We start from the raw sequence: 16,741 nt of genomic DNA, 5'->3' as shown, positions 1-16,741 counted from the left end.
CAGAGTTTTCAGGCTTTCACAAAATGCTGTAAGCTTCACTTTATTTATGTATGTATGCATTTATGCATTTATGCATTTATGTATGTATGTATGTATGTATGTATGTATGTATGTATGTACTGTATGTATGTATTTATTTGTTTCATTTATATGCCGTTCCCTCCAAACGGACTTGGAGCAGCTAACAACAGGTATAAATACAATGTAAGTAAAAAACCAATAAAAAACATCACTAAAATCACATGTATTATAAAACCATACTTGCAACAATCAGTCTTGATTTCAGGCCTGCCGGAAAAGCCAGCTTTTAACAGCATTCTGGAAAACTGGTAGGGAGGAGATAATGCGAATCTCTGGGGGCAGTTGATTCCATAGGGTCGGAGCTGCCACAGAGAAGGCTCTTCCCTGAGGTCCCGCCAACCAACATTGTTTGGCGGACAGGACCTGGAAAAGGCCAACTCTGTGGGTCTTTACTGGCTGCAATGAGGTGTGAGGGAGGAGGTGGTCAATATTAAACTAGTTTGCTCCTCCAGCTGGCTATCGAGCAAAATTGACTTTTGAAAGAATTTTTCACATAACATTGAATTTGCATGTATGAATGCTCCCGTAATGTTTCCACTATTCAAAGACCTTTGCATGTCTACTGCTAAATAGAATTGATTATAAAATAGAATAGCTCCTAAAGCTTTATTTTATAAAAAAGAAGATAATAGATTTATAACATACCACTTTTTGTATCTGGTTTTCGTTTTCCTGGAAAAAAAAACCCAACGCAAATTATGCTGATGTTGTTATTGTTATAGCATTTTTATATGATCATTAGTGTTAAAGCTCTTAGCATATGACAATTCATATATAAAAAAATAATAACATATGTGGCATAGGTACAAAGATAAACTCTAAACATTGACTACTCATTTACTAGGTAAAGATTGTGGACTGATAATCTTAGGGTGATTTAATAGTTAATTAAATGACTATTGTGTATGCCTTGAAGTTTTCTTTAATAAGCATTTTTTACAATGACTCAGTGCATATATTCAGCTGAGCCATAATGTGCTTTGACTTTGGTTTAGCCCTTAACTTAGAATAATTAGAACAATTAATCAGTGGAACAAATTGCTTCCAGAAGTTGTGAATACTCCAACACTGGAAGTTTTAAAGAAGAGATTGGATAACCATTTGTCTGAATGGTATAGGTCCATGATGGCAAATCTATGGCACGTATGCCACAAGTGGCACGAGGACCCATATCGCCGGGCACATGAGAAGTTATCGTATGTCAGTTCCAGCGCTGATTTTCAGCCTTGGGAAAGGCCGTTTCACCCTCCGGATGCTTTAGGGAAGCTTCCCTGAAGCTCTGGAGGCAAAACAATTGTCCAATGGTTGGCAGGAGCTATCTCCATCCCATCCCGTCCCCTGCCTTAGCTGCTTAAGAAGTCCAGAACATGCAAAGATGCCCGTAATTCTTTCTGCAAGTTCAGGGCTTCTCGTGCTGCTGGTTTGAGGGGACGGGTGGCAGTGGCAGGAACTATCTCCATCCTCGCAACCCCCAGCAGCCTGAGAAGTTGGACTAGAAGGCCTCCAAGGTGCCTTCCAACTCTTCTTTTCCCTTCTCTTCTCCCCTCTCCCCTCTCTTCTCCTCTCCTCCTTGCTTCCTCCTCTCCTCTCCTCCCTATTCATTTCTTGTTTTATTTATATAGTTTCCAAATTCAGACTTTTAGTGTTTCATATAATAGGAAAGGGGTAGAAATCTGGTAGTCACAACTTGTTGCCAGCATCTTATCTTTCTTACCTTGGCTCACTGGAATAGAACGCCTTTGATTAATAGTTAGATGTAATTTAACCACCTGAGCTATAATTGCCACACGGTTGTAAATAGAGGCATGATGGATGTATGCATAGCCATAATCATCTGTAATAGCAAGACTGTTGATGGAGGTCCTACGACAGAAGGTAAGGAAGATGGCAGCCAGTCCTCTATCAGCAGCAGATTTCATGCCAAAAGTCAGGCTCTAAAACCACAGAAAGGAAAACAGTGAAGGCCATACATGCTATTTATGCTTCCAGTTATGATCCCTTCTTGGTTTCAAGTAGTTACATATGACACTATAGCCTTGGGGGGGGGGGATATAGTACTTTAAGATGTAATTGTGATAAGTATGTCGAGACAACAGAATAGAAGAGAAAAAAAAACCTGGAGAAAATAACAAAATACAAAATCTTCAAATAAAAGTCGAATAACTATGGCAAAAGAAAGCAAAAGTAACATCAACATTAATAGATGCCTTGGATACAATTCTAAAACATTGGAACAGCACTTGAATAGTTTTGGAATTCACAAAATCACCATCTGTCAATTGCAAAAGGCAGTTTTACTTGGGACATGACATCTTTAATACCAATTGCCTATTTCAGGTCCTTGGAAAGAACCAGGTGAATTTTAAAAAATGCATCCTGTTTAAACATCTGTCTGACTGTTCAACAAAACATTATATAATAATATGTTTTATTTCTTTTTTTTCTGTTGTGATTTTTCACTTTTAAAGCACGTTTTATATGTTACTTTTGAGAATGCATTTGTAGTATAATCATGCCTGTATTTTGTTTCTTTCCTTTTCCTTTTCTGTTATTATTTTTAAAAGCAATATAAAGTAAAAAGATCTTATTGTGAATTGTATAAAAAATTCTGTGTAGCTGGAACAAATTTACAGATCTGATATTAAAAAATTGGATTTATGGAATGTGCTATCAACTGGTGAAATTATTTACATTCTAAAAATGATATGGCAGTTAGAGGGAGTGATAAGGAAAGAAATTGTGGTAAATGTAGAAGAAATTCTCCTACAGGTCTCACACAGGTCTCACACACTGCCCCTCAAGAAAAAAAAAATCTGAATATGAAACAGGCTACTGGTAGTTTTCTTTTCAAATATAAGCAATGTCTTTACTGGAAGATGTTTGCTATTACACCACAGAAAGCAAGATTTGAATTTTCCTCTAGCATATGTGCACATATATTAATTATCTGCCTCAATTCCCAAATTAAGCTAACTAGGTTTTTTTTAATGGGAGTTTAATTTCAAAGGACACTTTAACATTGTTAAGTTTGGTCCTCCAATGCACATTTTACTCAAAAATGAAACAGGATACCTGTTCATCACTTGAAAATTGCAACATGTGAAATAGTTACCACAAATAACCGAACAATCAGAAGGTCATTTACAAAATTGCATTGGGCTCTTGAAAATTTAACAATTTTGCACCAAAATTATGAATTCTTTGACTATTATTATTGCTATTATACAGCCGACGAATTGCAGAAGCTCTGTTCTATTATGGAGGTTAAATATAAAGTCAAGGAACAGAAAGGAAAAGCATTAGCAGAAAGGGGACAGAAACTAGGTTTGAAAAACAGTAATAAAGATTAGTTTGTCTTGATGCTTACGTTTGCTTTAAGATACTTGTCATTATAATTGTCACAGTAATATAAATACAAGTTTTACAGACTTGTCCTCTAGGATATTGAAACCCTTAAAACATACCTTACATTTAATAGCTTTCCTATAGCCAAATCTTTTCTTGAATTGTTCCATTGCTTGTGTGTCAGTTAATGGAAGCCTTTTTGGTTTAAGGGTGCTTATAACTTCATTGATAGCTCCCCACCACTGGCTTTTAAAAAGCATATAAAAAGCTTCAAGCTCAATTCCAATTACGTAATATCTGTTTTGAAAAAGAAGCCATATTACTTTAATAAGAAAATCTTTTAATACATCCTGTTGTGTCTATATATTTGAAAATGCTTTTGGAAAAAACTTGCATGAGTAATGATCTTTCAATCAAGTATAATCTACTGTATATTCATCAGTCCTAAATAAAGCTATTTCTACTTCATCTCTGACAGGCAAATTGGCCTGGAGAGATCTAGTAGTCTCCAATACTTGGATGGCAGTGTGGCTGGCTAAAAACTGTATATGAATTTAATTAATTCAGCCAATCAATCTGGCCAAACCCAATAGCCTGCAGACTTCTTAGACTACAGCTTTCTAGCATTAACTTTGTAGATGTGAGTTTTAATTAAAGCAAACTATTTGGAAGGGAGCTAATTAGGGAAAATAGATTCATATACCTCCAGTGAGAGAGAGGTGACTCGAACATACTAGGATACAATTATATTTTAATTTATCTCATCTTCCCTTCCTTGACTGGTTCCTGCATATTTTAACTTGATAAATTATAACTCTCGTTACTAATTTCAGAGAGAAGAATTCAAAGTCACTCAGTAAATCGTATGGCTTGCAAGAAATTTTAACCTGCATATCATGATGGCTTTGCAGAGAGACTCTATGGCAGGGGTCCCAAACCCCTGGGCCATAGCCCACTACCAAGCTGTGAGCTGTTCATAACCAGGCCTCCCAAAGTGTTGGGTGAGCACATGTGAGTGCATCCCCTTGCGTGAACAGTGGGCAAGCAAAATAGAGCTGCGTGGACACACATGTTTGCCCACCACTTGTGTGAAACCATCACCTCCCCCCCCTCGCACCAGTCCGCAAAGCTGGAAAGGTTGGGGATATCTGCTATATGGGAGTAGGGGTGTGTGTATGTTTGAATAAATTAATGAACAAGGAAAATCTATTTTCCAGTTTCCATAACTTTAACCTTAGACTGTCTACTGTTGACCTCACCCCATTCCTAAGAGGTCTGCAAAGGGTGTGCATAAGCGCACTAGCATGCCTACAGTCCTTGTCCTACTGTCTCCATTTTTTCATGCCATTTGATTTACTATGTTCATATTTATGTTTATACTATACTTGTTATTTTGTACATGTTTGGGAAAATAAATAAATAAAATAAATCTGCAATAATTTCTGCATTTTTACTTACAGATATCTTCAAAGTTACAACCATAATGGAGCCTGATAATCATCATTATAAGGTGTAAATTGAATCACTCACATGGCCAACATGATTGTATAACCTTGTTTGTGTTGGTTGTTAAGCAAATACCATGGTCGTTACACAAACATTGCAGTAGTTGCAGGCTGTTTTTACTGAAAACAAGAATACAGTGGTACCTCATGATACGAACCCCTCATCTTACGAACAACCCGAGATACGAACCCGGGGTTCAGAAATTTTTTGCCTCTTCTTACGAACTTTTTTCTTCTTACGAACACGAGCCCGGGTCCGTGGCCTCTCTAACTGCGCGTGCGCAAACTTACTGATGCAGGGATTCTCCTGCCTTGAGACTACCCCAGCAGCCCCGCCCCTCAATTCTCTGCCGAAAATACAAAGCCGGGCTGCCAATGCTGCTGCCGAAGGAGGCTGGAGCCTCCCGTTCTCTCCCCCACCTCGCCGCCCCTCGTATCCTGGGTTTAGCACTGGGGAGGGTGACAGGCTGCCGTTCTGCTCCCCACAGCACAAAAGAAAAAACTTCCCAGAAAAAACTTCGTAGCGCTGCTACTGAATGAGGCTGCAGCCTCCCGTTCTTCCCTCCCCCCCGACTCGCCGCCGCTCGTATCCTGGGTGAAGTTCTGGGGAGAGTGACAGGCTGCCTGTTCTGCTCCCCCCAGCACAAAAGAAAAATCTATCTATCTATCTATCTATCTATCTATCTATCTATCTATCTATCTATCTATCTATCTATCCCTCTCTCTGTCTGTCTATCTATCTATCTGTCCATCTATCTATCTATCTATCTATCTATCTATCTATCTATCTATCTCTATCTATCTATCTATCTATCTATCTATCTATCTATCTATCCCTCTCTCTATCCCTCTCTCTATCTGTCTGTCTATCTATCTATCTATCTATCTATCTATCTATCTATCTATCTATCTATCTATCTATCTGTCTATCTGTCTATCTGTCTATCTGTCTGTCTGTCTATCTGTCTATCTGTCCATCTATCCATCTATCCATCTATCCATCTATCCCTCTCTCTATCTGTCTGTCTATCTGTCTGTCTGTCATCTGAAGTGGGGGGAGGGAAAAACGGCAGCCTGTCACCCTGATAGATAGAGATAGAGAGAGATACAGTACTGTAGATAGATAGATAGATAGATAGATAGATAGATAGATAGATAGAGAGATAGATAGATAGATGACAGATAGATAGATAGACAGACAGATAGAGAGAGAGAGGGAGAGATAGATAGATGGACAGATAGATAGACAGACAGAGGGAGAGATAGATAGATAGATAGATGGACAGATAGATAGATAGATAGACAGACAGATAGAGAGAGGGAGAGATAGATAGATAGATAGATAGATAGATAGATAGATAGATAGATAGATAGATAGATAGATAGATAGATAGAACTTCACCCAGGGTACGAGCAGCGGCGAGTGGGGGGGGAGGGAAGAACGGGAGGCTGCAGCCTCATTCAGTAGCAGCGCTACGAAGTTTTTTCTGGGAAGTTTTTTCTTTTGTGCTGGGGGGAGCAGAACAGGCAGCCTGTCACCCTCCCCAGAAATTCACCCAGGATACGAGCGGCGGCGAGTGGGGGGGGAGGGAAGAACGGGAGGCTGCAGCCTCATTCAGTAGCAGCGCTACAAAGTTTTTTCTGGGAAGTTTTTTCTTTTGTGCTGGGCGGAGCAGAACGGCAGCCTGTCACCCTCCCCAGCGCTAAACCCAGGATACGAGCGGCGGCGAAGGGGGGTGGGGGGGAGAACGGGAGGCTCCAGCCTCCTTTGGCAATGACGGCCCTCCCTCCGGGTTTCTGAGTTTTGGGCTTGCACGCATTAATCGCTTTTCCATTGATTCCTATGGGCAACATTGTTTCGTCTTACGAACTTTTCACCTTACGAACCTCCTCCTGGAACCAATTAAGTTCATATCATGAGGTACCACTGTACTGGGTTTTGCTAGATCCATTGTAAGATGTAGTCTCAAGATGGCAGAATGCTGCCAATGGCTGTAAATGTGGACCGTGAACTCCCAAAATTAAATCACATGACCTCCAAGAGAAGGTCAGCCATTGGAACTTCAAAACCAGGACCCAGATTTTTTTTGGGGGGGGGGCAATGTGAAGCGGAATATAAGTCTAAGTCCTATTGCTATTGCTGTTATTACTAAAGGATTCAAAATGTTTCAGCTACTTTGAACTTAATCTAGTGAATCTTCTAAATGAATAGAAATATTTCTGCATGTTCTTTACCTTTTGCCATCAAAATCCATTACTGGAATAGGATAATGTTCTCTGTAGGGTGCATCTGGGTCCAGCAGTTGAGTAAGATGATTCATTGCACATGTGTGCATTTCATCATAGGCAGCCTATAACAAGAACATGGCATTTACGAATTTACAATGCAAATTTGTAGATTTACAATGTAAATTTGTAGATTTACAATGTAAATTTAGCACAGATTTTCTTCTTTGAAACTCATTTCCATATTTTCCTCTGTTCTAGTGAGGAACGTCCCACATAGTATTATAATTTGCATGCTGATCTATAAAGAAATTGTAATAAACAAAAGGAGATAGTTAACCAAAAAAAAATCTTGTATGTATGATACGTTTTCATTACAGAGCTGAAAGTCATTACAGAAATCTGGATCTTAAGGTGTCAATTATCAGACAGTATTCTGTGCTGCTTTTTTTATATTAATTCCCAAATGAAGCTGATATCCAGAATTCTCAACTTATGAAGCAGAGCCTTCAGATTAAATATTACTTAATCTTACAATTGAACTCAAAATTGAGATAGTAATTCTCTCTCCTTCTCCCACTCCCCTCCCTCTCCTTCTCCCTCTTTTCATCCATCCACCCATCCAACCCTTTGATAGAATAACTAGCACAGTTGTTTTTGTTATTTTAAAAAAAAAAACAATTTGGTACCTTAACATCTTTGGAAACATCTTCAATTGAAGGCGTCCCAACATCAAATTCAATGCCACCATGGAGATGGAAATACTGATCTTGGCTATACAAAAAATGTTGGCATTTGAAATCTGTTCCAAGCAAAAATGGGGGTAATTCACGTTCGGTTTTAACTTTGTCATCTATAAAAAAGGGGAAAGCAAGAGTTTTGATTTAGACTGATGATTTTCACCATTGATCAATCTGTGTTACCTATTTTTTTTTTAAAAAGGAGTTAGTTTCCAGATAACTTCTAGAAACTACAGTTTTCAATATTTTCATCTAATGAAGAGAACTGTTCCTTTGGCAAATTAATTATTATAACAACAAAGAAAGAAAATGATACTGAATATATCTAAATGTGTGCTTGCATTTTTAAAGTACATTGGATTTAAATAAATCTAACCTAATTTTCAGGTGAAAGGAGATCTGGCGCATGAATTTGCTTGGAAAATGAATAAAAATCACAGTTATGGCCTTGAGTATACTTTATTAAGTTGCCCATCTCTCTATATATATATATTTTAAAGCCTTTTAAAGGGCTACTCGGAAAATTGATGAGTTTATAGTGAAGGACATATATTTTAGGGATAGTAAATGCAAGCATTTAAAAGGAACTTGTAGTATATAAAGTTCTTTTGTAATTCACTAAGATTTGTAGGTCAGGTACACAACTGAAAAAAAGGTATAACAGTTAAGAAGAATTATGCTGAAGATCAGTATAAAGAAATCTATTCATATTAAGAATAGACAATGAAAAATTATTTATCCAAAATGGTAAATATGTGTGTTAGCTTCCAATATAGGTTTTCATTTTACTTTTTTCACTCTTTTTTTTTTAAAAAAAAAATCCGCCTAGCTGGTCAGCTTTTCTGGCTAATGAGCTCCTGCATGCTTGTTGGGTTATTTTGGGAGATTCCTAATTTCTTGGAGTTGTTTTTTTAAAGAAACCTGCCAAATCTGCATCCTTTTTTTGTTATACACCCATGCTATCAGAAATAGAGACCAAATGAATTTTCACCACAAAATAGCACTTTTCTCCTCTCTTGGCAGGCTTTTGTTTGAAGCAGATGGGGGAGAAAATGAGCTTATTGGTCCCTGTTCACTGAGGGAATTCCTTCATGTTCAAAACTGTGTTTTTTTAAAAAACCCAAATATTAAATACTTTATAGTATCGATTTGCAGGCAATGCAGTGGGACGTGAGACTTTGCACGTACAGTAATTAACAACAACAACGCTGAAGGAAAAATCCAGTGTGTATAAAATAATTTAAGTTTTATTTTAAGAATATCAATATTTGCTGTCTGTAGTTTATGTCTTTAACAAGATTAGGATTTCCTGTTTTTCCTTATCTTGTGACTGTCATTTTGGGATCTGTTTTTAACAAGATAAATGTTTGCTAATTAACAAGATAAATGTTTACTGATTAACAAGGTAAATGTTTGCTGTTTACCCAATAAACCATATAAGGTGCTATTCATCTCCAGGAGAAAGAAACAGGATGTAGACCATATTTAGACAAGGAATTCTGTGTACCCCTATGATAGGTTGAGGAATTCTATGTACCTTTGTGATTTGTAAAACCTATATAATCTGCTCTTTAGCTTCTGTACAAGTGTCTCTTCCCTTGGGAAGAGTACCCGCTTTGCAAACCGTTTTTTGGTATAACCAGAGAGAATAAACATTTCTGTTCTCTTTGTCCAAATGTCTCGTGTGAACTTTTTCATAAAATTTCAGCGCACAACGCCTTATAGCAATCTTGCAAACGTTACCATTGATAGTGCATGTCAAACTTGTATGCCCTTCAAGGCCCTCTCTTGGTTTTCCAGACAAGAAATACAAAGGGTGATATTTGCAGGACTGCTGTAAGTCATTATGTTTCAATCTAGCCATTCAGTTTGTGAAAAGAGTTATAGGAATTGTTTGGCCTACCAGTGATTAAAAATAAGGCAAGGCCTCACAATATAGAGCCCCCTAAAAAGGGGTAGGCAAAGTTGGCTCTTCTATGACTTGTGGACTCCAACTCCCAGAATTCCTGAGCCAATCATGCTAGCTCAGGAATTCTGGGATTTGGAGTACCTGTCAGAGAAGAGCCAACTTTGCCTACCCCTGCCCTAAACCCAGATGACTTTTCAGAGGCTTGCTTGTAATAGCAACACCATCCAATAGATCAGTCTTTCCCAACTTTGGCAACTTGGAGATATCTGGACTTCAACTCCCAGAATTCCTCAGCCAGCGTTTGCTGGCTGGCAAATTCTGGGAGTTGAAGTCCAGATATCTCCAAGTTGCCAAGGTTGGGAAACACTGCAATAGATACAGGTTCAATGACTGTACTGTGTGCTGAATTCTGACGGGGCTGGTGATATTTCCCCACCCCACTACAGCCTCATTTCTTGCCTTGGGACAGGTGAGGAATCTAACCAGTTTCTGGGACATTTGATAAAGGCCTGACTATTTAAAATGTAGTAATATCATGCTCCAGACTACAATTGATAAAAGAAATTCTAGTGTTATTCTTTATACATTTCTCCACTTTATTGCTACATATCGTTTCTGATGCCTTTTCAATACACTGGGTCTTTTAAAAAAACAAAAACAAAAACCCACTAACCCTGTTCCAGAATATGACAATTGATCTGTCTAGGTAGAAAATAGATTTGATTCTAGTCCCAAAAGTGCTTTTTTTCAAAAGAAACTGGTGGACCCCTCTTAGTTTTTTTTTTCTCCTTTGGAAATGTTTCACTTCTTATCCAAGAAGCTTCTGTTAGAACCAGGGGTGGGTTCTAACTTTATTTTATTTTATTTATTTATTCATTTGTCCAATACACAATATATATGGAAGAGAATAGACATGAAGTAATATATATAAAGATAATACGTAAAAATAGAGGAGAAGATATATGAAAGGAAGAAAATATATATGATATATGAGATAAAGGAAAGACAATTGGACAGGGGACGAAAGGCACAACTTACATTGTTGCGGTTTGCTTCCACCTGCAGCCCAGAGGCGCTCTCATATGCAGTGCCGAAAACAAGAAAACAACTTCTGCGCATGTGCAGAAGCCAAAAACAAGATGTTACCACCTATGACACCGCCAAGAAAGTCGGGTTTGGGGGCATGGCCAACGGCGATCACGGGGGCATGGCCAACGGCGATTTGGTGAGCTGGGGAAAATTCCTGCTACTGGTTCTATGGAACTGGTCATAACCAGGAGCAACCCACCTCTGGATAGAACTGAAGAAGCTTCTTGGAATGAGAAGCAAAATGTTTTTAAATGTTTTAAATGTTCTCATTTAAACACCAAGAAAGTTTAATTGCTTTTTTGGGGTTGGGGGGAAATACCCTTGATCTGGACACCATGACCTGGATGACTGAGAATCTCCATAGACGAGACCATAGTTCCCTCTAAGCTGAGCAGTGAGCAATCGCTCACTTAAAAATCATCATCAACTCAGAGTTTTCCAAACCTGCCCAGAAGCCGAGAGGGAAAGAGTGAGAGGGAAGGAGAGAGAGAGGAAGAGAGGAAGAGAGAGAAACAGATAGAAAAAAGAGAGGAAGGAAAAGAGAAAGAAAAAGAATGGGAGTAAGGAAGAGAGAAAGAAAATCAAAATCTAGTTTGAAACTAGCTCAACTATTTAAGTGGCATTTTGATATTGATAGAGTTGCCCTACTATGAACTCACTGTTATAGACACACAGTACAGTATTTTATTTTGAAATTCTCTGAGGCAAAACAGGGTGGGTTTTTTATTTATTTGTTTGTTTGTTTATTTATTTATTTATTATTATTTCTGTATGCCGCCCACCCACCCCAAAAATTAGAGGGAACACTGGACGAGACTCTAGTTTATTCAAACCCATTTTGATGGGATGGTTCATGACATGAACAACTGTGTGACTGTCATCTAATTTAAAGGTACATTGTAATGACATTACCCAGGTGTTGGCTTTTTTCATCTCAGTGATACCATTTTCAATGGCCTACTTTGTTTGACTAAGAAATGTTTCATTTTATTGTCTGACAAGGAAGCCTGTTTCAACAAACACGGCACACTCTTACCTGAATATGGCTGAAGAAGCCGGCTTAAATTTGGGACTTTGTTTTTTCTCTTTAAATTAATGATAAACGGGATGAGGAAGCTTATCAGCTTCATGTATGCTATGTTCTTTTGAATATCTTCTTTCTTTTCTAGATGTTTTTTCAGAAGTTTGAGCTGAAGGGAGAGCCTTTGCTGTAGTCTCTGGTATGAGAAAGCATCTAGATGATCCTCGGTCATTCTGATTGCGTTGGAGAGGTTGTATGCCGCATCAAACAGGAAGATATCTTCATACTGTTGAATCTTTGTAGTGGCAAATGTCAGCTTAAGTATTATATGGTCCGCAAACTGCATAAAGAAAGTTTTTTCTTCTATGCTGTTAGGATCGTAAGTTGGATCTTCATTCATGTTTTCATCATAGATTCCTTGAAACTCTGGCTCTTTTGTAATGTCTATTAGACCTATACCATATACATGCACATATAAGTTCTATAAATATTATATTAAGGTTAGACATATTAAAATACAAATATATCCCATAGCAGGGGTCTTCAACCTTGACAACTTGTGGACTTTAATTTTCAGAGTTCAACTCATTGTGGGAGTTGAAATCCACAAATCTTAAAGTTGTCAAGGTTAAAGACCTTTGTCCTATAGGTTGTGAACATTTGAAAGAGGCCTTCATCCTGCAGTGGATAGAATGGCTAAAGTGGTGATGATGATGTTATATCCTAGGTCTTTTGAAAGGAAAAATAAAATCAGTTATATTTATGAATGTCCAGCCTTAAACAGATACAAGATTTATTGAAATCAGTGGCAGTTGTATTAGATACGGCTCACTAGTCTCAAATATTTAAGAATGTCTTTCTCTGTGGATGATGTAGCTTGATTCCAACCCATAAGAGTATTTTTTTTTAAACACAAGGGGACCATATTTCATGTTAAAGATAATCCTTTTTTGTCAAGCATTCTAATGCTTGATTTAAAAATAATAATCATAAAATTAAATTAACAGAACTATTCAATTGCTATATACAGAATATTTTGGTCATCAATTTCTAACTATTCAAAGCCTTGCCAACAATCATTGGGCTGGCTGTAAATAAGGCTAGAAACATGTTTGCTTTCTTCCTGTCCGAGTTTTGTTTCCTTGCTTGACTATTTCCTTTGGAAGCTAGTATACCAGAAAAAAACAAAATAACACTATGTGGAAGGAAGGACCCAGAGAGAGGGGCATGTATATACAGGAACAACCAGACCAGAACCAGTTAAAACCAGTCATGTCTAGATGATATAAAAATCAAATAAACAATAACATAAACTGAGGGAGCTAAAGTAACCACAAGGCACTTTATTGTACTTAAGCCAGGTTAAGGTTAAGGTTGGCCCAAGATGAAATGAAGGGGTATACAAGGACTTGTCAGGAGACCCATCAGTGCGTGCAGCCCTCTGTCAAACATCTTGTGCTCTCCAACCTTTCATTACTTGCATTGTATTGTAGCGAGGCTTGATAAGTGTGAATGTGTGTGTGTAATGTTTCAGCAACTGCATTCAATATAACAGGAACTCTTATGTCTCCCTGACTCTTTCTCCTTCTTAAGACCCATCTCTACCGTCAGGCATGGGGGAACTGAGACATCTCCCCCGGGCCTATACAGTTTATACATGGAATGTTTGTGTGTGTTTGCTTTTAATAATGGGGTTTTTAGTGTTTTTTAAATTATTAGATTTGTTTTTACATTGTCTTTGTTATTGTTGTGAGCCGCCCTGAGTCTATGGAGAGAGGCGGCATACAAATCTAATAATAAATAAAATAAATAAATAAAAAATTACCAGGTCTGGGAGCTGGTGCTCATCAGATGAGGCAACAGGAACAAACAATGGACTAGTAAGTAAGGGATACAAGGGTGTGTAGAGTTTTGGGAAGTATCATTACTGGAGCCACACAACAGTGTACTACTTTTTCAGAAGCAGAGCCCAGTAATGGATGAGTGTAGGCACTGGAAATCTGGTCTGACTGGTACCACAGGTCCTGCTGGAAGGACCTTGGTGACTACAAAGGACATTGAACTGAGATTAGGTACTCGACCTTTTGGTTTCTTTTGGACACTCAGGGATTTGGTTAAGCCTGCTATCTGGGGAAAAGATGAGGAGTGACTTTGGGTGGTATCTCTGGAATGGGAGAACTTGGGTAACAATCTGTTCAATGACTACTCTAGGTCCTATATGTGTTTCACATACAGTATATCACTTTGCTTAAAATGCTTAAAGGAGGACGTTGTAGCATATGATCTTGTGGGCTATGCTTAGAACTGGGGTGGCGCAGCAGGTAGAGTGCTGTACTGCAGGCCACTGAAGCTGACTGTAGATCTGCAGGTCAGCAGTTCAAATCTCATCACTGGCTCAAGGTTGACTCAGCCTTTCATCCTTCCGAGGTGGGTAAAATGAGGACCCAAATTGTGGGGGCAATATGTTGGCTCTGTTCGAAAGTGCTATTGCTCACATGTTGTAAGCCGCCCTGAGTCTAAGGAGAAGGGCGGCATAAAAATTGAATAAATATATAATATAATAATAATAATATATATTCACTTAGGTGTATATTTGCAAGCAGCCACAAGTGACTGAAACTTCGTAATATATAATAATAATAATAATAATAATAATAATAATAATAATAATTTATTGGATTTGTATGCCACCCCTCTCCATATATTCACAACATGTATGTATCGGGTATGTAGCAATAGCTATAGCAATAACACTTAGACATATGTATTGCTCCACGGTTCTTTTACAGCCCTAAGTGGTTTACAGAATCAGCATATTGCCCCCCACAATCTGGGTCCACATTTTACCCACCTCAGAAAAGTGGAAGGCTGAGTCAACCTTGAGCTGGTGAGATTTGAACTGCCAAATTGTAGATAGCAGTTACCTGAAGTAGCCTACAGTACTGCACTGTAACCGCTGCGCCACCTTGGCTCTATGTACAAGTTATTTTATGTGATACAGTTTCGTCCTGGTTATTACTGCCTATGTACATTGAACCATGTTTTCATGCAGTGGTCAAAAATACATCGATGCAAACTTACCGGCTTGACAGAACTCTACAGCGGGTGTTTTTAATGTTTGGGGAACACCATCTTGGTCAATATCCATGCTAGAGCGCCAGAGTTCAGAGAACCTTACCCTTTTTTCCTTAGGCATGTATACCCCATGCCACAGGGCTTTCAACATATAGTCAACGGCAATTAACATTTGTCCTATTCTTGTATCAAAATAGGCTGGAGGAAGTGAGCAAGAAGTACTCTGATCATAATTGGCATCAAGATTGATAGAAGGGATTTGGTTCAGACAATAAATGCCCACGGCCAACTCTCTGATCATTTGATGAATTTCCCGACAGTCCAAATCTAAGCCTGGTTCCACTGGCATAAGTATAATAGCTATTGAGGTATTGACACTTTTCATCTGACTCAGAAGTCCGCTGGGAAGTTCTAATGGGTGACGCATGTCATCTTTGGATGCCAACCAGCTGCAGAATGAAGTGGTCAGTAATTCCTGAAGCTCACTTCGGTCGTACTTCTCAAAGAAGGCACTAGCATTCCTCTGAGCTGCCAGGTGTGCTAAGTAGGTTGCCTCATCTGCTAGCTCATTTCTCAAGGCTTGCTTCTTAATTGGTCTCAACATTCTTCAAAATGTTCTGTTCTGCTGTTCCTAATGGTGAATTATTTGGGGGGGGGGGCGGGGTAAGGGGGTAAAGGAAATTAAAAATTGAAATGAAGCAATATAAGATTTGCTGGAAGGAAACTATCTGAAGGGATCCTGGTGCTCTCTAAACTTGCTTGGTATTTTGCAGACATTTTGTTACCAAACCAGATAACAATAATCAGTGCTAGTAGGGAGTGGGGTTTGCTCTCATTTTATATTCTCGTGGCTTGACTTGTCAGTGGAGTGGGAATCATACAGGTAGTTATAATGGCATTGAAAACAGTAACTTACGATCTGTTTTCACACTTACAATTGTTGCAACAACCCATGGTCATGTGATCAAATTAAGGGGTTTGGCAATTGGCATATATTTATGACAGTTGCACTGCCTTGGGGACCTGTGATCACCATTTGTAACCATCTCTCATGGCTTCCGACAAACAAAGTCAATGGGAAAAGCCAGATTTGTCTAATGACAACACAATTCACTTAACAACTGCAGTAATTTGCTTAACAACAATGGCAAAAAGACTGCAAAATGGAGCAAAACCCACTTAACTCTCTTGCTTAGTAATAGCAATTTAGGCACAATTGTGGTCATTAAGTCAAGGACTAACCTTATAGAATATACAGTGGTACCTCTACTTACAAACTTAATTCGTTCGGTGACCAGATTCTTAAGTAAAAAGGTTTGTAAGAAGAAGCAATTTTTCCCATAGGAATCAATGGAAAAGCAAATAATGCGTGCGATTGGGGAAACCACAGGGAGGGTGGAGGCTGTTTTCTCCCAGGAGATTCCCAGAGAGGCTTCTCCCTGCCTTTTCCGGCCGTGTTTCCTCCCAGGAGATTCCTAGAGAGGCCCCCACAGAGGCTTCTCCCCACCTTTTCCGGCCGTGTTTCCTCCCAGGAGATTCCTAGAGAGGTCCCACAGAGGCTTCTCCCCACCTTTTCCGGTTACAGTTTCAGAGGCTCGAGTTTGTAAGTGGAAAATGGTTCTTCAGAAGAGGCGAAAAAAATCTTGAACACCCGGTTCTTATCTAGAAAAGTTTGTAAGTATAGGCGTTCCTAGGTAGAGGTACCACTGTATTATACATACATACATACATACATATATATATACACACA

The 16,741-nt window shown here is 38.6% G+C and overlaps 1 protein-coding gene across 1 annotated transcript in view; it reads right to left on the bottom strand.

The window, feature by feature from the left end:
* The window catches only part of ANKAR (ankyrin and armadillo repeat containing), a 51,046-nt gene extending 35,365 nt beyond the window's left edge, over positions 1–15,681 (bottom strand). The window contains exons 1-7 of the mRNA XM_070731929.1: positions 14,998–15,681; positions 11,932–12,369; positions 7,847–8,010; positions 7,167–7,282; positions 3,546–3,723; positions 1,796–2,015; positions 727–753 (exon numbers count right to left, since the gene is read on the bottom strand). Of these exons, the coding sequence (XP_070588030.1) occupies positions 727–753; positions 1,796–2,015; positions 3,546–3,723; positions 7,167–7,282; positions 7,847–8,010; positions 11,932–12,369; positions 14,998–15,595 (1,741 nt within the window). The 5' untranslated portion in view covers positions 15,596–15,681. The remainder of the gene's footprint in view (positions 1–726; positions 754–1,795; positions 2,016–3,545; positions 3,724–7,166; positions 7,283–7,846; positions 8,011–11,931; positions 12,370–14,997) is intronic.
* Between the last annotated feature and the right edge of the window lie 1,060 nt (positions 15,682–16,741).

This window comes from Erythrolamprus reginae, chromosome 1 (genome assembly GCF_031021105.1).
Source record: "Erythrolamprus reginae isolate rEryReg1 chromosome 1, rEryReg1.hap1, whole genome shotgun sequence".
NCBI classification, from domain to species: Eukaryota; Metazoa; Chordata; class Lepidosauria; order Squamata; family Dipsadidae; genus Erythrolamprus; species Erythrolamprus reginae.
The sequence above is the reverse complement of the archived record's forward strand: the minus strand, read 5'-3'. Positions and strand labels throughout refer to the sequence as shown.